Source organism: Oryctolagus cuniculus, chromosome 3 (assembly GCF_964237555.1).
Source record: "Oryctolagus cuniculus chromosome 3, mOryCun1.1, whole genome shotgun sequence".
Classification (NCBI taxonomy): domain Eukaryota; kingdom Metazoa; phylum Chordata; class Mammalia; order Lagomorpha; family Leporidae; genus Oryctolagus; species Oryctolagus cuniculus.
This window is the reverse complement of record NC_091434.1, coordinates 12135591-12159593: the sequence shown is the minus strand read 5'-3', so window position 1 is coordinate 12159593 and position 24003 is coordinate 12135591. Positions and strand designations below refer to the sequence as shown.

General features: G+C 40.9%; 1 protein-coding gene across 21 annotated transcripts in view; it reads left to right on the top strand.

Annotated features, from left to right (window-relative positions):
• The window catches only part of RHBDD1 (rhomboid domain containing 1), a 230045-nt gene that overhangs the window by 27173 nt on the left and 178869 nt on the right, over window positions 1-24003 (top strand). For all 21 annotated transcript variants that reach the window (XR_011387078.1, XR_011387077.1, XR_011387073.1 and 18 more), the window contains 2 exons: window positions 5620-6135; window positions 8115-8247. Coding sequence is in view for 15 of the 21 variants with exons in the window: in XM_070070119.1 (XP_069926220.1) it covers window positions 5703-6135; window positions 8115-8247 (566 nt within the window). In the remaining 6 variants the exon portion in view is untranslated. The remainder of the gene's footprint in view (window positions 1-5619; window positions 6136-8114; window positions 8248-24003) is intronic.

Below are 24003 nucleotides of genomic sequence, written 5' to 3'. Positions count from 1 at the left end.
AAGGCAATTTATGACAACTCCATGGCCAGCATCCTATTGAATGGGCAAATGTTAGAAGCATTCCCACTGAGATCCAGAACCAGACAAGGAAGCCCAGTCTCACCATTTCTATCCAATATAGTCTGGGAAGTTTTACCCAGAACCATTAGGCAAGAAAAAGAAATCACAGGGATTCAAATTGGGGAAGAGAAAGAAGTCAAACTATCCCTATTTGCAGATGACATGATTCTATATATAGAGAATCCAAAAGACTCCATGAAGAGACTGTTGGAACTCATAGAAGAGTTTGGTAAAATAGTAGGATTTAAAATCAACAAACAAAAATCATCAGCCGTTGTATACACAGACAATGCTTTGGCTGAGAAAGAACTTCTAAGATCAGTCTCATTCACAATAACTAGAAAAAAAATCAAATACCTTGGAATAAATTTAACCAAGAATGTCAAAGATCTCTACATTGAGAATTACAAAACATTAAAGAAGGGGCCAGCGCTGTGGTGTAGTTGATGAACCTGCCACCTGCAATGCTGGTATCCCATATGGGTGCCAGTTCAAGTCCTGACTACTCCACTTCTGATCCAACTCTGCTACAGCCTGGGAAAGCAATAGAAGATGGCCCAAGTTCTTGGGTCCCTGTACCTTCAGGGGGAGCCGGGAGGAAGCTCCTGGCTCCTGGCTTCAGATTGGCCCAGCTCTGCCATTGCAGCCATCTGGGGTGTGAGCCAGATGATGGAAGACCTAACTCTCTTTCTCTCTGCCTCTGCCTGTGCCTCTCTGTAACCCTGCATTTCAAATAAAGAAATAAATCTTTAAAAAAATTAAAGAAAGAAATAGAAGTTACAGAAAATGGAAAATACTTCATGTTCATGGATTAGAAAATTATGTATCATCAAAATGTCCATTCTTCTGAAAGCAATTTACAGATTCATTGTGATACCAATCAAAATACCAGAGATGTTCTTCTCGGATCTAGAAAAAAATGATAGTGAAATTCATATGGAGACACAGGAGACCTCAAATAGTTAAGCAATCTTGTACAACAAAAACAAAGCTGGAGGCATCACAATACCAGATTTCAGGACATACTACAAGGATGTTATAATCAAAACAGCCTGGTGCTGGTACAAAAACAGATGGATGGACCAATGAAACAGAATATAAACTCTAGAAGTCTATCCTAGCATCTATAACCAAATTATATTTGACCAAGGAGCCAAAACCAATCCCTGGAGCAAGGATAGTCTCTTCAACAAATGGTTATTGGAAAACTGGATTTTCACATATAGAAATATGAAGCAGGACCTGTAACTTACACCTTACACAAAAATCCATTCAAAACTGATTAAAGACCTAAATCTATGACATGATGCAATCAACTTATTAGAGAGCATTTGGGAAACCCTGCAAGACGTTGGCACAGGCAATGACTTCTTGGAAAAGACCCCAGAGGAACAAGGAATCAAAGCCAAAATTAAAATGAGATTACATCAAATTGAGAAGCTACTGTACTGCAAAAGAAACAGGAAAGTGAAGAGGCAGCCAACAGAATGGGAGAAATTATTCACAAATTATGTGGCTGATAATGGATTAATAACCAGAATTTATAAAGAGATCAAGAAACTCCACAACACAACAACAAAACCAACAACCCTGTTAAGAAATTGACATGGGACTTAAACAGATATTTTTCTTTTTTTTTCCTTTTAAAAATTCTTTTTATTTATTTTGAGAGATAGAGTTACAGACAATGAGAGGGAGAGACAGAGGGAAAGGTCTTCCATATGTTGGTTCACTCCCAATTGGCTGCAACGGCTGGGGAGCTGCGCCAATCTGAAGCCAGGAGCTTCTTCAGGTCTCCCACACGGGTGCAGGGGCCCAAGCACTTGGGCCATTCTCCACTGCTATCCCAGGCCACAGCAGAGAGCTGTTTTGGAAGAGGAGCAACTGGGACTCGAACTGGCCCCCATATGGGATGCCAGCACCACAAACGGAGGATCAACCTACTCCACCATGGTGCTGGCCCCAAACAGACATTTTTCAAAAGAGGAAATCCAAATGGCCAAAAGACACATGAAAAAATGTTCAGGATCAGTAGCCATCAGGGAAATGCAAATGAAAAGCACAATGAGGTTTCACCTCACCTCAGTTAGAATGGCTTTCATACAGAAATCACCAAAAACAAATGCTGGCAAGGATGTGGGTGAAAAAATGTATTCAAATCCACTGTTGATTGGAATGTAAACTGGTAAAACCAATATGGAAGACAGTTTGGAGAGACCTCAGAAAACTGAATATAGTCCTACCATATCACTGCAGCCATTCTACTCCTGAGAATTTACCCAAGGGAAATGAAATCAGTACATAAACAGTTATCTGCACCCCCATGTTTATTGCAACTCAATTCACAATAGCTAAGACATGGAATCGACCTAAATGCCTATCAACTGAAGACCAGATAAAGAAAATTATGGGATATATACTCTGGAATACTACACCTCAGTAAAAAACAAAAACAAAAACAAAAACAAAAACATGAAATCTGGTCATTTGCAACAACAAAATGGCTTATTTCACAGAATCAACCATTTTGTTGTTGCAAATGACCAGATTTCATGTGTGTGTTTTTTTTTTTTTTTTTTTTTTTTTTTTTTTTTTTTTTTTTTTTTTTACCTGCCCTCTGAGAGTACTCCCCCAATGACCTAAGGACCTCCTACTAGGCCTCATCTCTTAAAGGTTCCACCACCTCCTGATAGCACCACCCTGGAGTCCAAGCCTCTAGTCATGTGAGTCTTTGAAAAACATAACTGAACCATATCCAAACCGTAGAAGTTATTTATGAGCTGAGATTAAAAGTGTTTTGTTCTTTGCTGTATCTCCAATGCCTGACATAGGGATTGGCATGCATTTGACACTTGACAGATTTTTATTAAATATTTGTAGATGAGTAATAGAAGGAATGGCTAAATCATCATTCTGTAAGAGAAGATAATTCAGTCTTCAGAGACCAAGACAACAGGCAGACTGTATCAGTGAGTTACCTGTTTGGAGGCCAAAAAATGTCTCCATAGAAAAAATAAAAACCATTAGATAATTTGCCTGTTTACCCATAGCAATGCCTGACATTTCTCCTTTCTGCCACAAGAAAATGTCTTTTCCCTCTAATCACTTGATTCTCATTCTTTATCTGCTGCATCTTTAGTCTGTGTCTGTCTTCCTCATTACTAGCTTCTTCTGTATGAGTCTTTGCTACATAACAAACCACTCCAAAACTTAGTGAAGTAAATCAAGTACCACTTTTTTTTTTAACTTTTATTTAATGAATATAAATTTCCAAAGTACAGCTTATGGATTACAATGGCTTCCCCCCCATAACGTCCCTCCCACCCGCAACCCTCCCCTTTCCCACTCCCTCTCCCCTTCCATTCACATCAAGATTCATTTTCAATTCTCTTTATATACAGAAGATCAGTTTAGCATACATTAAGTAAAGATTTCAACAGTTTGCTCCCACACGGAAACATAAAGTGAAAAATACTGTTTGAGTACTAGTTATAGCATTAAATCTCAATGTACAGCACACTAAGGACAAAGATCCTACATGAGGAGTAAGTGCACAGTGACTCCTGTTGTTGACTTAACAAATTGACACTCTTGTTTATGGCCTCAGTAATCTCCCTAGGCTCTAGTCATGAGCTGCCAAGGCTATGGAAGCCCCCTGAGTTCGCCGACTCTGATCATATTTAGACAAGGCCATGGTCAAAGTGGAAGTTCTCTCCTCCAAGTACCACTTTTTTCGCTTACTTTTCTGTGAGTCAACAAATTAGGCTAGGCTAAACTGGATTCACTTATGCATCTGTGGTAAGCTAGACTACTGTCCTTCTGGGATATTGGTTGACCAGTGGTGGGACCCATAGGGTGGCTGGAGCCTTTGATTTTCTTTCATTGTCCAGCAGGCCAGCCTAGGCTTGTCCAAATGGTTACTTGAGAGTTTCAGAAAAAGGGAATCCTATAAATCAACTTGATGTCTATGCTCAGAACTCACGAAGACCCGTTCCTGCAGTCTGTCAGCCAATGCCTGTCACAATGCTAATCTTGACCCAATGGGTGGAGGAGAGGACTGAACCACTTACCTCTTCCTTGTCACCTGCTTCAATTCATCCTTTAAGACTGTGGCAATATTATCACCTCAGGCTGAATAGCCATGCAAGTCTTTGCCAGATTCCCCCCATTCACTGCATTTAGAATATTGTGTGTTGTTGTTGTTTTTGACAGGCAGAGTGGACAGTGAGAGAGAGAGAGAGAGAAGAGAAAGGTCTTCCTTTTGCCATTGGTTCACCCCCTAATGGCCGCTGCAGCCGGTGCGCTGAAGCCAGTGCACCATGCAGATCCGAAGCCAGGAGCCAGGTGCTTCTCCTGGTTTCCCATGCGGGTGCAGGGCCCAAGCACTTGGGCCATCCTCCACTGCACTCCCGGGCCACAGTGGAGAGCTGGACTGGAAGAGGAGCAACCGGGACAGAATCTGGCGCCCCGACTAGAACCCAGGGTGCCAGCACCACAGGCAGAGGATTATCCTATTGAGCCGCAGTGCCGGCCAGCAGTTGTTTTAATTAGAGGAAACTGAGCTCCTTGAAAACACGGACTGTGTTTCATTCCAGGATTTGGCATGAAAGTAGATCACTTTTAAAAGCTGTTTTTGTCGGGCTTGCACTGTGGCACAGAGGGTTAATGCCCTGGCCTGAAACTCCAGCATCCCATATGGGCGCCAGTTCTAGTCCCGGCTGCTTCACTTCCCACCCAACTCTCTGCTATGGCCTGGGAAAGCAGTAGAAGATGGCCCGAGTCCTTGGGCCCCTGCACCCACGTAGGAGACCTGGAGGAAGCTCCTGGCCTCCTGGCTCTTGACTCCTGGCTTCAGATCGGCACAGCTCCAGCCGTTGCAGCCAACTGGGGAGTGAACCAGCGGATGGAAGACTTCTCTCTCTCTGCCTCTCCTCTCTCTGTGTAACTCTGACTTTCAAATAAATAATAAATAAATCTTTAAAAAAACTGTTTTTGTGAAAATAAAGCATTCAGGCAATTGATGTCTGGCAATGTAGAAGTTGAGGTTAGAAGATAATGTGTGCTTGCATATTAAAACTTTTTTGTTGATGCTTAAAAACTTTGGTGCATACTCATTCTAATAAATCAAAATTGAATTTTTAAAAAAAGAATGCAGAGGATAAAGAAACCTGGCAGGATTCCAAGCATAAGTCATTATTTAATATTTTGATACTAGACTTTCATTAGGTTACAGATTTATAAGGAAGACAAGTTGTAATGTTGTGCCATGTTTATTGGAGAGGACATTCCTGTTGATTGACTGATCCAGTGGAATTTGAGCTCAAATTTCTATCTCAAATTTCTATTTCAGAATGTAAGGTGAAGGAATGGGATCAGTTAGCATTCTGGATGTTACATCCTGGAAGACACTGAAAAGATATTTCTGTTAGGAAGGGAAGTGGAATACAGCCAACATGAATTCATCTGTAAGACAATGTCTTTTCAGTGTGCCTCTCCTCAGTTGATGGGTTCTCATGTTTTTTTTTTTTTTGTTTGTTTGTTTGTTTGTTTGTTTTTTAGGTTCTGCTGTCTGCGCACCTTCCTGAATTGGTAAAACTTGAACAGATTTTCCCACCAGTGGGCTGTTTTCCTGATTCCTAACCATGCAGCGGAGATCAAGGGGGATTAATACTGGACTTATTCTTCTCTTTTCTCAAATATTCCGTGTTGGGATCAACAATATTCCACCCGTGACTCTAGCCACTTTGGCTCTCAACATCTGGTTATTCTTGAATCCTCTGAAGCCGCTGTATAACTCCTGCATTAGTGTGGAAAGGTGTTACCAACAGAAAGACTGGCAGCGCTTACTGCTTTCCCCTGTCCACCATGCTGACGACTGGCATTTGTATTTCAATATGGTATCCATGCTCTGGAAAGGAGTTAATCTGGAAAGAAGACTGGGAAGTAAATGGTTTGCCTATATCATTGCCACATTCTCCCTACTCACTGGAGTAGTGTATTTGCTCTTGCAATTTGTTTTTGCTGAATTTATGAATGAACCTGACTACAGAAGAAGCTGTGCTGTAGGCTTCTCAGGTAAGAAGACAATCTTCTGAGGTAGCATGTGTGAAGGCAGTGAGGGAGATGTGCTGTGTGTGTGTTCCTCGTTGGTAAGGGGACTGAATTGAGTGGCGAAAGGTTGCTGGGGCTTGTGCCTTGAAGGGAAGCTAATTGGAGAATGGTAGGGGCAGTTTTTGCCCGAGCACATCATGCTGCATCATTTGCTTCTGGACATAATGGTCTAAGGATTTTGTATGAGATGTAGGACTGGCAGCATGCACTGGCCCCATCATGGTGAGGCCACAGGAGACCCAAAAGTGTATTTGTGATAAGGAGTTATGGAAAAAGAGGAATATGCCTTGAAGCAACTTCACTGTGTGCTGGTTACCTGCTTGTCTGAGTTCAGGGAGCTAGCACATCCATCCACACAAGATAACTGAAGGGGATTTACTACTTTTAGATTGTCAGAAAGAGACAACAGAAGCCAGGCATTCATTTGGAACTGATCCCTCAGGCTCAGAGAGATGCCAGTGTCTTCTTACACCATAGATGAGGGACACAGGCTGCCCTGGGTTATATAGCTGTGGCTCATGTGAACCCCTGGGCAAATCTTTGAGGGGCATCCTATTCTGGTACTGAACCGGAGCCCGGGTTATTCCAGCCAGCTCCCCCTTAATCTCAGGATGCTGTGGTTCCAGGACATTCTGCAGTTGTTCTTGAGAACTCCAAGTAAGAAAGGGGAAAAAAAAACTGAAGTAGTCCAAGGCCACTTATGATGTGTGCCTCTCAATAATGTCATTAAAATTGATGCAGCACACTCTACCATTACATACTCACCATGTTTTAGGAGCCACAGTAGTCCCTCCATGTAACTCATCCTATTTAGTTCATACAGCAGATCCATAGGGAGGTGGTAGTTTTTGCCTTTAAAGATGAGAAAGCTGAAACCAAAGATGTGAGGTTAGTAAGTCAAGGCTACACAGCCAAATGTTAGAGCTATGATTTGAAGCCAGTGCCCTTGTTTTTTGTGTGGCGTGTTGTCTCTCATTTTTCCTCCTCAGTGATTGTTTTCACAGGTATTGCATGAGACTGAAATTGCCATTGGTACTTAAATTAGATGTGCAAACATTAGAATGTGAAGAGGAGGAGGAAAATAGCCCTGAAATAAAGAAATCCTGTTCTTCCCTCTGTTTTCCCTGCCGTTTTTCCTGATTCCCTTTAAGATACCTGTTGTACAGCTGAATGTGGGAAAGAAATGAAAATAAGCCCTGCCTTAACATCTTCCTTTAGAGACTAGAAAAATATGCGTTACTAGTATTTTTTTCTATTTAGTTAAAATTCGGATAGTATAAAACCAGCTTTTGAAGTCCACAATTCAGTGACATTTAATATTCTTGCTGGTGTTTTATTACTATTTTAAGTGTTATATATTTCGAAGCATGGTGAAGGTCAGTATGAACTTCTGTGTTAAGAAATAACCAAGGAGGCCGGCGCTGCGGCTCAATAGGCTAATCTTCCACCTGCGGCGCCGGCACCCCGGGTTCTGGTCCCGGTTGGAGCGCCGGATTCTGTCCTGGTTGCTTCTCTTCCAGTCTAGCTCTCTGCTGTGGCTCAGGAGTGCAGTGGAGGATGGACCAGGTGCTTGGGCCCTGCACCTGCATGGGAGACCAGGAGAAGCACCTGGTTCCTGGCTTCGGATTGGCGCAGTGCGCCAGCCACAGTGGCCTTTGGGGGTGAACCAAAGGAAAAAGGAAGACCTTTCTCTCTGTCTCTCTCTCTCACTGTTCACTCTGTCAAAAAAAATAAAATAAAATAAAAAAGAAATAACCAAGGAAGGACTGCCTTGCACATTGTCTTTTTAGCAAATTCGGGGTTGTAAGGAATAGAATATGTTTCAAAGCAAGAAGGTGGTGTAGTTGAATAATCACTTTCACTTTTAATTAGTTTTCTTTGTAAATGTTGATTCGTTCCACATGTGAATTGCTAGTATTTATATGTTCTTTATTATCTTTCAGGAGTTTTGTTTGCTTTGAAAGTTCTTAACAACCACTATTGCCCTGGAGGCTTTGTCAACATTTTGGGCTTTCCTGTCCCCAACAGATTTGCTTGTTGGGCAGAACTTGTGGCTATTCATTTCTTCACACCAGGGTAAGTGTTTACTCTTAGGAAGTGAAAAATGAAGAACTTGATTTTCTATGGAGAAATAATTGAAACAGTAATGAAGTACCCAATGTTTATTTTAAACAGGGAAGTTTATTCTTTAATTTTAAGGATAGAATTTAGGTTAATGGTTTCAATGTCAGACATTCCTGGATTTGAATCGTGTCAACTGTTGACCTCTGTAATTTTGGGGTATTCGTCATTTCAGACTTTTTATTTTTTCACCTTTCAAGTAATAAGAAGCTGATACAGAGATTTGAGGGCAATCTTAACCAATTAGCTAGCTAATTGTAATTTCAGTAATCCAGAGAAGCACACAAAAACCATATGAGTATAAAGATACAAAAACCACGAGTTATATTGGTCAAATGTTTTAAAGCCATTTTAGTTGTGACTTTGTCATGGTAATAGGACTTTTTAGACAGAAAGTATTACTCAGAACCCAACCTATAATATGGATCAGCTTTGCCACAGTCGGGTTGAGAGGGAGCATGGGCCTGATCCATCTGCCTTTCTTGCAGGTTGCTGTGGCAGCCTCCGAGTACCTCCACAACATCCAGGGTTCCAGGGCACACAGTGTCAGAACTGCTGATCTAGGGGAACCTTTTCCTTTGCAAAGGTGGACATGGGAGTTGGGAGGTCTAGGGGTTCATCAGGCAGCTCCTGATAGACACTGGTCAGGTGAGGATTCAGAGCCCTGACTGCTGCCCTGGTGCCCTTGCCGATTCAGCTGCGTTTTCTCCCTTTACTCCTTTTTCTGCTTTTCTTTTTTTGAAAAAGGAGGATGAATTGTGATACTCTTTCCACCTCTAACACCAGCTTTGGTTTTCTTCATCTGTGTTATGCAACTGAACATACATGCTTTGTTTATTTTTATTGTGGGGACCTCAATAAAAGGATATTCAGGAAGATTCTGAAAGAAATAAGGAGGATTTTTTTAAACTTTTTTTCTTTTCAGACAGGACCTATTTTGATTTTGATTTTGATTTGTGTGTGTTGATTTGAGAATATTCTACTTGGGCTGTATGTCAGCCCAGTAACCTTGAGTCCTTCTTTAATGCTAATTTCCCAACATGGGCAACCATTGGCAGCTGGTCCATAAATGGCAGTGATGTGGCCACTGAACACCACTCATTTACAATGGTATTGTTGCTTGTGACAGTTGAACAAAGAAAGCCTAACAAAATCTTCAAAGTTTTCTTTGAAAAAGGGTCCAGTAATGTCTGTCCCTTATCTGAACAGCCCTCTCTATACCTTGTCACTCATAGGTCCCCTGACTTGCTTGATGTGACTTGGTTCTCTGTGTAGACTATGGGCTCTTGTATGTGACTGGCAATACCCAACATTCATATGAAAATCACTCCCTCTGCTACTTGAACTTTTATCCTATAATGAATCCATTGAGTAACAGCACTCTAATATTCTCGTTCAACTATTTCTGAAGAGCTCATCATGCACTTCATTTTTTTTAGGCTCCCCCCCTTTTCTATGGGAAAGGCATGGTGGCATTTTTGTGTAATATGCTTGTTATGAATGGCGAGCCTGATATTCTGAGCCTGGGAGTTAAATGAAATTTCCTGCCTTTGAAGTTAGAAAGAATAAATCTTTTGGTTTTTAAGATTTGACTGCTTTGGATGATAAACTTCTAATATCTAAGCGTCTACTTATGCATGTGTCCAAATAAAGACTGAGCTAAACGCTGGTCTGGGAGACCTAAGAAGTAAGTACTTCTTTGAGATGGATCTTAGAAGAATGGGGGAGACTAGAGCTCTCTCTGCTTTGCATTGTTATTATCCTAGTGGTTGTCAATTAGAATTTTCATTGTAAAAACACTGTAAATCTTTAGAACAAAGCCTGCTTTATTGTAGGACTACATGGGCTGCCCTTTGGGAGAAAAATAAGTCTGCCAAAGCAAACATTTGGTGGGCCTGTGTATTTTATGAAAGCCATGGAGTTGGTAATTTCCCCCAGTGGAGTTGTGTGAAGGAAAGCCACCCCAAGTAGGCAGCCAGTGGGCATCGGGGTGGGGTGTTGGCTCGAAAACCAGAAAGTGGTGCTTATGCAGTACTTTTCCTTCTCACAGATCTTTTGTGTACTTTCTTCCATGGTTGGCCTGCCTCACACCTGTCTCTTCATTTCCCTTCAGGCCACTCCAGAGGCCGCTTCCATCAGACTGGATTCTTGCTCCTTCTCACCTCCCCACCCTCACCAACATGTTGATAGAAGGGAGGGTACCATCCCCAAGTTCTACTTCCTGACCTAAATTATAAGCCACAGAAATTTCTCATGTGAGCCTGAGGCTGTCTAGGCAGAAACTTGAAGCTTGGAGAAATGAATGTCACCCAGAGTATGACTGCCCTCAGTGACCATAGCAGAGGACAGTGGTCAAGTGTGAGAGGACAAGGGCTCACCAGCTAGCTATGGAACCCAGCACATCATGTGGCATGTGTGAGCCTCATTTCCCTCAGCTGTAAAGTGAAGATATTACTTATCTTCTCTGCTTAACAAGTTTTAAGTAGTAAAAGAGATATTTCATATGAAAGTGCTTCGTAAATAGTAAAAAGTAGTTAACCCTTCATTTTTATTATGAAATAAATCACTAGAAATGTGCAGTATCCTTGAAAAGAATTAAATGTACTTTCTTTTTCTTTCTAAAATCAAAATAATAAGTCAGCTGTTATATAATTTTGTTTGAGTTCTACTCCCCATCACCCTTTCTCCTACATGAGTTTTGTTTTTTATCCTAAATGACAATGGTAAAAAAAAAAAAAAAAAAAGGTGCCTGTAGGCTACTCATCGACATGAATTCAGCAGGTCCTGACTGTACATGGGCCCTGGGAGTCTTTGGTACAATACAACATCTCTGGAAACACAAACCCCTTGGTGTGGGATACTGCTTCTTTGCTAAAGTTTGACAAGAGTAATTACTTTGATGCTCCTGAAAACTTCTTGGATTGATCAGATAGAGGAAAATATTGCTTGTTCTATTTTTTTTTCTAATTAGAAGAATTTTCAAAAATAAGGAAAAGTTGTAGAACCATTTTATTTTTTATTTATATTATTTATTATAAAGGTTTATTTTTTTTTTAATTAGAGAGGCAGAGTTAAAGACAGAGAGAGGGAGAGACAGGGAGAGAGTCTTCCCTTCACTTGTTTGCTCCCAAATGGCCACAGTGACCAGAGCTGGGCTGATCTGAAGTCAGTATCTAGGAGTTTCTTCCAGGTCTCCCACATGGGTACTGGGAACCAAGCACTTGGGCTATCTTCCACTGCTTTACCAGGCTATTAGCATAGAGCTAGGTTGGAAGAGGAGCAACAGCACTCTTAACTGATGCCCGTATAGGATGCTGGCCCTCCAGGTAGAAGCTTAACAATACCACAGTGCTGGCCCCTGCAGAACCATTTTAATGTTGTAAACATCATTACTTCATCCTTACAAATTTCAACATGTATTTCTCAAAAATATTCTTTAACATAAACACTTTACTGTTGTTTTTTATATTCTTAATTGGTGCATAATATTTGTGCATATGTATGGAACACAGTGTGATAGATGTATACAATGTGCAATGATCCAAATCAGGATAATTAGTACTTGCATCCTCTACAGCATTTATCATTTCCATGTGTTGAGAACCTTTGGACTTTAGTTATTTTGAATACATCATAAATTGTTGTAGACTGTAGATAACTATGTCATAGGACACTAATTCCCATGGAGTAACTGTATTTTGGCACTTGTTGTCTAATTCATTGTTGTACTAAAGAAAATTTAACAGTAATTCTCCAATGTTAGCTAGTAATTGAGCCATATTCAAATTTCTCTTATAACAAAATGTCTTAGACAACTGTGCTTTGGGGGGTGAGGGAGGGTCAGGAACCAGAGCTCATTTATTCCATTTGATTATTGTATTTCTTTGTTGTCCTTTACTCTAGCAAAGTCCTTCTACCGTTTTATTTTCCCATGACATTGACATTGACATTTTTAAGGGATCAGGCCTCATGTATTTTGTTGGCCTATGTTTTTTATTTGTCTACTTATTTCCTTGTGGAGTTATTTAACTTGTCTCTCCACTCTTGATTTCTGGAGACTGGAAGTTAGCTCTAAAGGCATGGATAGTTTCAGACTGACTTATAGGCACAAGAATACTCTACAAGGGTGATGCTCTGTACTCCACTTGGATCACATCCGGAAGGACATACAAAACAGCTTCTCCCTCTGTTAGGACTTTAATCACTTGATAAAGATGGTCTTTATTGTAAGGTCACATTTATCCTTTTGCAGTTAGCAATTAATATGGATTAAAATTAATTACAAAATCAGGTAAGCTTGAGGCCCACAAAATTAATTGGATTCTGACTCTAGCACAGTGACCACACTGTCCCAGCACTGTGTGGCTGCTGCTCCTGGTCCTCCTGTTAGAATCCTGGGAAGTTCACTCAGTGGGGATTACAAGTATTTCTGGAAGTCATTTCTGCACGGGAGTGCCTAGCAGTGCCTTAGCTATACCTGGAAATGGCCACAGACCATGTAACTATACTCTACTGAAACCAAACTGTCAGTGTATCAGCTCAGTTTCCTTTTAGCTGAATCCCAGAAGTGTCTGTGTGGCCACTGACTGCCACCTGGCATGGGAAAGAGTATGGTGGAGGGAAGTTAGACTGAAAGGAGACCACAGTTTTAACTGATGTGGTTACGATACCTCACTCACTTTTACAAGTTTTACAAGAACATATGACTGCGTGAAGGAACCCAGGCTAGTGGGGAGACTAATGCTTGAGCAGCTTCTTGGCAAATCTACAAGATGTTCCACTGAGGAGGCCATTGTGACTGACGGCTGTGGGGAAGGGAAGGAGACACTGAGAGAATTATGGACTGTGGAAAAAGGGGGAATTGAGAGAGAAGAGGTTCATCAGGTTTAAACATTGAGAGATCAAGAGAATGGGAACCAGTAGTCAAAGGAGAGGATGCTGGAGCTTGTTTTACTGGTGCTGAGGTCCGGAGTGTGTTGTAATGGTTCATGTGAAACTGAAGATGAGTAAGACAAGCTCACTGGGGTTGATGAGATTTTGAGGGGCCGGACAGATTATCTGCATGGTCAGTGAGTTTGCCCTGGACAATTGTGGGAGGTAGGTTTGTTGGAGATGAACACTGAGACTATTCTAGGTTCTCTCAGCATTGTGAAGTGACACTAGAGGCAGAAGGAATTGCTTTATTGCTGCTCTCACAAATTACCACCAATTTGGTGGCTTACAGTAGTAGAATTTTTCTTCTCACACTTTTGGAGGCTGCAGTTCTGGTGATCAGTATCACTGGGCTAAAATACAGTTGTTGGCAGGGTGACACCTTCCCCTCCATAGGCTCTAGGGAAGAATCTCTTCTACACCTGTTTTAGTGGTTGCTGGCACCGTTGGCTTGTGGCTGTATTGCTTCAGTCTTAGCTTCTCTTCTGCCTCTACACTGCCTTCTTTTCTGTTGGTGTTAAATCTCTGCCCCTGTCTCATATAGTTACTCATGAATGCATGTAGGAGTCAGCCTGACCATCCGGAATAATCGTTCCATCTCAAGATCTTGAACTTACTCACCCTTGCTAAATCCTCACCATGTAAAATTATATTCACCAGTCCAGGGATTAGGATGTAAATACCTTGTGAAGGTCAATATTCAGCCAACAACAGCAGTACAGATTGATAGAAGGTAAAGATTCTAACTCAGAATGCTAGCAATCTGTGTCTGGGCTAAGCTTGTGCATCCCTTTTGCTTCTCTCCAGTATGCCCTTCACTCTCTTCTCCTATAAACTCATGGTTATTCCAAACCCCCCAGCCAGGACCACCATGGTGATTTTGGAGTGAGTCAGTGGATGGAAGCTCTCTTTCTGTCTATCTCTGCCTCTCTCTGTGTGTTACTCCAACTTTCAAATAAATAAGATAAATCTTTTTAAAAATTCCATTCTGTATTGATTCCTGATTTTTCCCAGTTCTTCCAGGTAGGATTATTTCTCTGTCTTCCCTCCTATGGTGTTTGTAGATTTCTCTACCGTAAACACTTTATCACAACATATCCCTATTTTTCACTTCTGTTCTAGACTGCTGGCTTCCTGAAATCAGACACTGCTTCTTACACATCTTTATATCTTAATCACCTGCCTGACACGTAGTAGGCACTTATTAAATGTTTATGGCTGAATGCACATGAGTTGAACATCCATGAAGGAACCTGTGGTTCCCACCATTGCTTTTTGGCCTGAAATGTTGCTGGATTCCTCTGTGACCTCTGTCAGGCCTTTTGATTTTAATTTATTCTTTGAATTACAGTACCTCACATCTGTGGAACTCAGTATCTCACTCTCTGTAAACAGGTAGTGATCTTGAGAATTCTGAACTAAGTCCTTTGTGAAAAAGAGTATTAATTCCCTCTTGGGGTACACATTAAATGTTGACCCAAATCAGTTTACTGTTCCTCTGTCACTAAGAACTTTACAGTTTAGCCAACACAACACTAACTACTATCTGAAACAAATCAAAAGACAGGAATTTTAGTTCAATGAAAGCGAGAGGAGCAAAAAAAGAAAGGCCATTAACCGATTTGAGAGAGGAGGATGCTTTGCAGAGGAGGGGGGTATGTCCTGGGCGCCAGGGCATCACAGGGGCAGATGATGCAGCAGACTAGTCTTTGCAGTGGGAATAGAAAGAACACGTATCAGGCAGCATGGTAAGTTTATGAGTGCGAGGAATCTGCAAATGCTGGGAGACAGGCACTTTCCCCCAGATGTGTTCTTTCAAGCAGTAGTTCCTTGAGATGCTTCCTGGAACAAGGCTCCCTGGTCAGTGAACTCTAGCACATGTAGTTTTCTGTGTTCTGTGCCCATGAACATGTAAAGGGTTCTGAAAGATACTGTGAGAGATGAATCAGATTAACTAATGAGTTTCTCAAATTTATTTGGTGATAGCACCTTTTTGTTTCTGAACTAATGTGGAGTAATCTTCAGAACAAGTATTTTTTAAGATACATTTTTAAACACTGAGTTAAGATGTGGCCAAATTAAAGAGGACCTGCAATGAACTGGGGCCTCACCTGTAGACAGAACTGGCAGATGGCTTTACTGTCTGAGGAGAAAAAGCCAAAAACTGATCTGCAGTTAGGAAGAAGAAGAGGTCAGGAAGAGTGTAAAGATTTGAGGTATTGGTGGCAGGGGTCTAGTTAATCTGTTGACATAGAATATTGAAGAAACTGAAGACTACAACTATTACAGTGACTGAGGGAATGGAAAGGTATATGGGAGAGACGTTCACAGTTCATTGATTATTAAAACAATGAGTCATGTCTTGGAAACTTAATATATGCTAGGAACCTTGGTAAGTTCTTCACACATTTTCTCTCTCATCATCATTAAACCTACTTTGTGACGTAGGAATGATTATTTTTACCACTTAAAAGATGAGGAAACTAACACATAGGAAGATTTAAATATCTTACTGTAGCTACTCATACAAGCTAGTACATGAGATAGCCAGAGTTCATTCACTAAACCTGTGATTCTCAAAATTTTTGGTCATGTGACCATCATAGAGCCTTGGAAAAGTATTGAGGCCTTCAAAGAGTTTATATGGATTATATCTCTCAGTGGTGACCATATTGGAAATAAATATTGAGAGTTTTAAAAATAAATTAATATTCATCAAATTAAATTCATAGCATTGTTACTAATTCATTAATAACAATGGTAGGCTCAGTATTTGTTACATAAATAATAGCTTCTTTGAAGAATAAATTGTCATAATTGACATAAAATACATATGACAATAACATTTTTGCAAAACTCTGTTTTTTTAAGATTCATTTATTTATTCAAAAGAGTTACATAGAGAGAGGAGAGGCAGAGAGAGAGAGAGAGAGGTCTTCCATCCGATGGTTCACTCCCCAATTGGCCGCAACGGCCAGAGCTGTGCCCATCTGAAGCCAGGAAGGAGCTTCTTCTGGGTCTCATGTGGATGCAGGGGCCCAAGGACTTGAGCCATCTTCTACTGCTTTCCCAGGCCATAGCAGAGAGCTGGATTGGAAGAGGAGCAGCTGTGTCTCAAACGAGCCGCCCATATGGGATGCCAGCACTTCAGGCCAGGGCATTAACCCACTGCACCACAGCACCGGCCCCTACAAAACTCTTTATACTTGGTTCAATTTTGGAAAAAAAAAAGTAAATTCTTGTATTTGCTTTTACATTAATCCGTTGAGATCTGTCTTTTTTGTTAAAAGACAGTTTGGCTTCACACAGGTATTCACTTGGAGAAGGCAGGAAGAAGTATTTTAATAGTCTTATCGGATAATTGTGCATATTCTTTGTTCTTATACTACATAACAAGTTGCCAAATGTTAGTTTCTTATTGGCAAGTTCAATATGGAATCTAAAACTGTCTTAGTGAACTTTTCCATGTTCTGTAATGTGAATCCATTGATTTGTCTTGAACTTTGAGGGGATCTTTTACTCATGTATGACTTTTTTTTTCTCCAGAAACCTTTTATTTAAGGTTTATCAATTTCATGCAATTCATAAATACAAATTTAGGAACATATTACTTTATAAAACCATTTTCATCTGACAATAATGGTTTATCATTATCATTATGATGACTGTAAATATTGACAAATTCAATTATCCAATATCACAAGGTCATGGTTGTTGGTATCACCACCAGCCTCATTAGAAAAGTCTTTAAATATCTGGAAGCTATCAACTCACAGTAGTAGATGCACATTTTTTCAAAATTCTAGTTTTTACTTGAAAGCTCAAATTTTGTGATTGACAATAAAAACCATCAGTTACTTACCATAAAGCCTCACTTCATTTCTGGGAAAATGAGTGGCATTTTCCATTTAATCACAGCACATTAGTTTTTCTTTCAGGTAAATGTGATGGTGAGGTCCCATGAAAATAGTGGCTCAAACAATCACAGAAGCGCTTCTCTGGGACGCAGCCTTTTCCTTTATGCAGGTCTCGTGTTTCATCACATAGCACTCTGAAAAGATATATACTAATATTGATATCTATGGAAACCAAGAATTTAGTACCTCATCAAGAATATTCTTAAATAACATACTGTGTAAAACTTTGCATGAGTGGCTGTGAAGAATACAATGATTCTTGATACCATTTGGGGGCACTGCCCTTTTTCCTTTGACTCATGTGAAGGCAACAGCAATTGTCTTCACTGTTGCATTTACACTGTCGATGCAGATATCAGCACAGTAGAAAAGGCAGATTGTGCCCTCATGTTGTTAAGAACATAGTTTTGACTTCCTGGACCTCTGGGTGGGGCGGTTTCCTTTCAGTGGGGCATGGGAGCATGCTTTGGGAAATGCTGTAAATAATGATGCTAGCTCTCTAGTCACTGGAAACTTTCTTTCTTATTCTTTTTTAAAGATTTATTTTATTTATTTGAAAGGCAAAATTAAACACACACACACACACACAGAGAGAGAGAGAGAGAGAGAGAGTCCATTCTCTGGTTTTTTCCCCAAGTGGCTGCAATGGCCGGGGCTGGGCAAGGCTGAAGCCAGGAGCCAGGAACTTCTTCCAGATCTCCCACATAGGTGCAAGGGCCAAGCACTTGGGTTATCTTCCACTGCTTTCCCAGGTGCATTGGCCGGGAGGTGGATTTGAAGTGGCACAGCCAGACTAGAACTGGTGCCCATAAGGATGCCAGTCCTGCAGGCAGTGGCTAAGCCTTCCTTGCCACAACACTGTCTTCAACTGGAAGGTTTCCTAACCTGCATGAAAAGAAAGATGGCAGTGTGGACCCTGGACAAATAGAACTTTACTCAAGGAAGCAACCTGTTCAGGGATGGAGGGAGAGAGAATAGTCGAGTGTGTTAACTTACATGTAACCACTGACATTGCTGCTTAAGAACTATAAGTAGACCAAAGAGAATGGCTGCTTGTCTCTGGTATTACTGACACTGACTAAAAAACTTGTGTCTCTATGGGACAGGAGAGTACTCAGACCACATGAAACTATCATGCTGCTTTAAATTCTCTCATTGCATATGCTTCCATTTTGTGATATGCTGCTTCTGGCCTTTTTATCTCAAACATAGCATAAAGTTCTGTCTTCCTGGGATAGGCACCCAAGAGAAGAGAGGGATGAGTTCGAGTGAATCATATGTTTGAAGGGTCAATCTAAGAGGCATTTGAATTTTTGCCTATGAAATTTGGAGTGAGGTTGAGGAAACAAACAGCAATCTAGAGGAAGACTGCAACAGTATCTTTTAGAACTTTGTCCTTCCAAACCCAAAAGGTGGAGTCCATTTCACCTGCTGTCAAATCAGGTGGACCAATGACACTGTGACCAATAGAATACAGCATTAGAATTACATTTCTCCTGAGGCAAGAAGTTTCTTGACTTGTGACTGAAGTGCTTCTCCCTGTAGCCCATGTAAAGAGTGTAGCTTCCTTGCTTCCCACCATGCTGTGGGGAAAAGGCCATGCCTTCAGGGGTGTTAGTGCCAAACATGTGAGAGCATGGCTGGAAGACACAGCCACCGAGTCACCCCAGCCTAGAGTTTTCCTGCAGAGGTTACAAACATAATGGAGCAGAGATTGGACGGTCACTCCTCCATGCACTTTCTGAATTTCTGACTCATGGCATCTGTGAGTCCGAGACAATGGTGGTGGTTTCTGCCGCTCCATTTGGGAAGATCTGTTCTGCTCAAGTGATGGTGATGGTGAGTAGAATGACAGAGGGCAAAGGACAGTGTTCTTGGAGTCAAGAAGAGGAGCATGGAAGGAGAACGGAACAAAGGATGGAATCTTGGGGACAAGTCCATCCTGAATGCAGTGGCACTGTGTGTGTCATCACATCACCCATCCAGCAGTGCTTTAAGGCAGTGGTTTTCAGCTGTGGGTTCTAACCCATAAAAGGTCATGAAATCATCTGAGTGGTTCACATCCAGCTTGCCAAAAAGAGAAAATGAAAAAAGACATAGAACTATTAGAGTTGGATGTAGTAAGAAAGGTAGGGAAATTTGCCAGGTCAATTCTCAATGAATTTTATGTGGACACAGTCCAAAAAGTTAGAGTGGCTGCTTTAAAGCAGCCACTAATTGCTTAACTTAGAGTTAAATAAATGTATAGGATCAGCATCATTTATTGCCTTCTGTAGAAGAAAGCATTGAATTGACAGAACATTGGTGGCAATGAGAAGAGGGTGTGATTGCAGATTTCTACTAATTTATTATCTTTCATTACATCAAGTACTATTTGTTCATGAGGCTTACTAATAGCCATGCCAGCTCTTGAGATAGTTGTCTGTATACGGAAATGTGCGCAAACAGACTCAGACTTCATCTAAATCAGGAATGTTAATAACAATTGTTCAGTTATAAACAGCTATTAATAAAACTCCTTGAAAGGACAAGGAGAAATGATTATGGAAAGCAAAGGGGAAAATGAGATATAAAGGGTAACACATCTTCCCAAATCAAAGCACAGCATTCTTTCCTAAGCTTTCTGAAATGTGGAAGTATTTCTGACAGCTTAGTAGAAAGTGAAACCAACGGAGAAAGGGTTAAAATATACATGGGGAGTTCGTCACTTACAAATGAGTAAGTGATGAATTTGTAAATTCAGTGATACCCAAATTAATTATGCTTGGGAGAGGAACCACCTTTAACAAATGCGGCTGGATAATTGAAAGCTCAACAAGACAGTTTTGGTCTTAGGAATTTTTCATTGTCTGTGGAGCTTAGAGAAAGGAGAGAGGGCTGCTGTCTGGCATCAGGTTTTCAAGGATGACTTAAATTGTTTTTTCAGAAGTTCCGCCAACTGTCAGTTTTGTCAGTTTTAGCACAGATGGGCCTGTGTATGTATGTTTGTCCATGTATGTGTATGTATGTGTGCTCACACATGTGCATCCATATTTGTTTATTGCCCAGAATGAGTATTGTTTGAAGCATTGTTTTCTGTCTGTATTGCAGGATCACACTTATGCACTTTTCTAATAAGCTTGGATGACAAATGTACAAAAAATGATGTCCTCTGTTTCATTTCACAGAAACATGTTTTTGTAGCCTGTTAGAGTTCAGTTTAAATCAACATTCCAGCACTGTCCTGAGAAAATTTGTGAAGTAGGAGAAATTTTTTTTTCTGCATTCCTGGGATGTCTGTTTATATATTTCCTCCCTTTCCTCTCTGTAGGCTCCTGTAACGAAAGTTATCTGAGGTTAGTTCATTTGTCCTGCCTCCCAGGAGGGCTTGTGGTTGAACAGAACTCAAGGTGAGAGCCATGCTTACTCCAAAACAAGGATTCCCTTGAGTTCAGTTTAATGAGATGAGAATGGGATTTTGAGGCAGGGAACTTTCCTTCTTCCTGCAGTTGGAACTTGTTGAGGGAGAAGGAGGTGTATAAATCATGTCTCTGGCTCTATTATCTGAGCCCATGGAAAGAGACAAAAACCCAGCCCTGTCCTGAATAGTTGGACTGAGTGATCTGCCCATTCCCTTAGCATGGGAAGAACTCAGAGCATAGCAGGAAAGACGTTAAGAACAGAAAAACAATTTTATCTGGCTATTGAGTTTTCTCCAGTCATTCTTTTCTCTCTTTTTATATTTACTTGAAAGTTAGAGTGACAGAGAGAGAGGGAGAGAGACAGAGACAGAGAGAGATCTTCCATCTTCTGGTTCACTCTTCAGGTGGCTGCAACAGCCTGGGATGGGCCAGATTGAAGTAAGAAGTCTGGAACTCCACCTGAATCTTCTGAATGGTTGGCAGGGACTTCAGTACTTGAGCCATCACTGCTGCCTCCCAGGCACGTTAGCAGGGAACTGGATTGGAAACGGAAGCTGGGACTTGAATCACTACTCCAATATGAGGTGCTGGCATTGCAGGTGACAGCTTAACCCATTGTTGTCCCCTGGTTATTCTTTTCTAAGAGACTTAGTGTAACAGTTTCTTTTAAAAATTGATCAAAGTACATAAATAATTTAACTGAAAAGGATGCAGTGGACAAGTGAAAAGGTAGCATTACTTCCCAGCTCTTAATTGAAAGAACACCTCGTTCTTTGTTGAAAGTTGAAAATATATAAATCCATGATGAAGCAAACAAGTTGCTCCCAATCTCCTAGTCATAAAAATACTGTTTTCATTATATTATCACATATCTCTACCCTACTACATAATTACATTTCTACTTTTTCATTTAACATGTTGTAAGGACAGGTCTTCAAAAGCCTCAGGTTAAGTGACTACCTACTGATTCATTTTGTGGTTCCTTAATTTATTTTCTCACTAATTTTATGTAATAATGTTATTACCTGATCATTCAGCTTACAAATGAGGCAGTCTATGAGAATATCATTTGCAAATTTTGGCTCCCAGGTTTGAATATGTCTTTGGAATAGATTTGCAGGAAAATATTAAGGACTGAAGGAACCATTGTCAAGACTCTATCCATATTTTCAGCTTGCTGGCTCTAAGCACGTTCTTGTTTGTAGTCCACTAACAACATATCAAGTGCTTGCTTCCCCCCTCTTCCTGGCCAGTCTGAACAATCTCTTTAAGTTTTTTTTTTTTAAGTTTGATACATAACAAAATCATTACATTGCTCTTATTTCAAATTAGTGAAGTGGGGCCCTCTTTTCGTCTCCCTTTTTGTCTGTAGTATTTTCTTGTCTGTGATTGTTCTCTTTCTTTCCTCAATATATTTTCAAAAAGCTTACTCTTCAGCATTAACTAGCAGTGATAATAAATGCCAAGTGGTCATTTTTTTAAAAAATGATGTATTTGAAAGGCAGAGTTACAGATACAGGGGAAGACAGAGAGAGTAAGAGTGAGAGTGATCTCTCTTCCATCTGCTGGTTCATTCCAGAAATGGCTGTAATGGCCGGGGCTAGCTAGGCCAAAGCCAGGAGCCTGAAACTCCATCTGGGTCTCACATGTAGGTGCAGGGGCCCAAGGACTTGGGCCACCTTCCGTTGATTTCTTTCCCAGGCACATTAGCAGGGAACTGGGTTGGAATTGGAGCAGCCAGGACTTAAACTGGTGCCCATATGGGATGTTGGTGCTGCAGTTGGAGGCTTAACGCACAATGACAGCCACCCAAGTGGTCATTTTTTTTTTTTTTTTTGGACAGGCAGAGTTAGACAGTGAGAGAGAGAGATAGACAGAGAGAAAGGTCTTCCTTCTGTTGGTTCACTCCCCAAATGGCTGCCATGGCTGGCGCACTGTGGCCGGTGCGCTGCACTGATCCGAAGCCAGGAACCAGGTGCTTCCTCCTGGTCTCCCATGCAGGTGCAGGGCCTAAGCACATGGGCCATCCTCCACTGCACTTCCGGGCCACAGCAGAGAGCTGGACTGGAAAAAGAGCAATCGGGACAGAATTCGGTGCCCCAAATGGGACTAGAACCCAGGGTGCCGGTGCCACAGGTGGAGGATTAGCCAAGTGAGCCACGGCGCAGGCCCAAGTGGTCATTTTTATTAGGTATATATACTTAGAGACCTTAGCTACTCAGTACAATGCTCTTTTCCATAAATAATAACTTAGTGGCTTATGGAATTTTCTTGGCCAACATTAATGAATATTTTTTATAAACAGAAAGTCTTTTTTTCTAGTTGTTTGAGAGATGGAGAACTAAGAATGTTCCCATCTGCGGATTTACTCTCCAAATGCCTGCAATAGCCAGGACTGGACTGAGCAGAAGCTCAGAACCAAGAACTCTGTTCAGGTCTTCCACATGGACTACCTGCTGCCTCCCAGGGTCTGCATTAGCAGGAAATTAGAATCAAGAGCTAGAGCCAGTACTCAAACCCAGGCATTCCAATATGGAATATGAGCATCTTAACAATGTCCCCTCCCCCCAAAATCGTGTACACTGGAAATAAAAAATTATGTGATGACTCGTTTTTTTGGAGATTGAAGACATAGACTTTATTTATATATTTTATAGTATAAGCATATATAAAATATATATTACAATATATATCTTATATAAATATTTTCTAGCATATAAATAAAATGAGTTTTATTTTTTCTAATAGTTTTAGATTTGCATAAAAATTGCAAAAATGTGTAGAAAGCTCCTATATACCCACACCAAATTTTACCCATTGTTAACATTTTAACATTAGTATGATACATTCATTAAATTGAATGAACCAATATTGATACACCACTATTAAGTTCAGATTTCATTCACTTTTCCCTAGCTTTTACCTAATGTCCTTTTTCTGTTCCAGGATCCCATTTGGGATTCCACATAACATTTAGTCCTCATGTCTTCTCATTAGCCTATCTTAACTTGGACTGCCATTGCCAATAAACTGGAGAGCTTAAACAGCAGAAATTTATTTATCACAGTTCTGGAGGGTAGAAGTCAGCGATGAGGGTGTCAGCATGATTGGTTCTTGGTAAGGCCTCACTTGCTGGTTGTCTTCTTGTGTTCTCTGTCAGAGAGGGTGGGAGGGAGAGAGAGAGACAGAAACAGAGACAGAGAGAGAAAACAAGCTCTTTGGTTTCATGATCTTCACACACACCAGACCTGATCTAAACCTGACAATCTCACACACACACACCCTGACCTGATCTAAACCTGAAAATCTCACACACACACCCTGACCTGATCTAAACCTGACAATCTCACACACACATACACATGCCCTGACCTGATCTAAACCTGACACACACACACACACACACACACCCTGACCTGATCTAAACCTGACAATCACACACCACACACAAACACACCCTG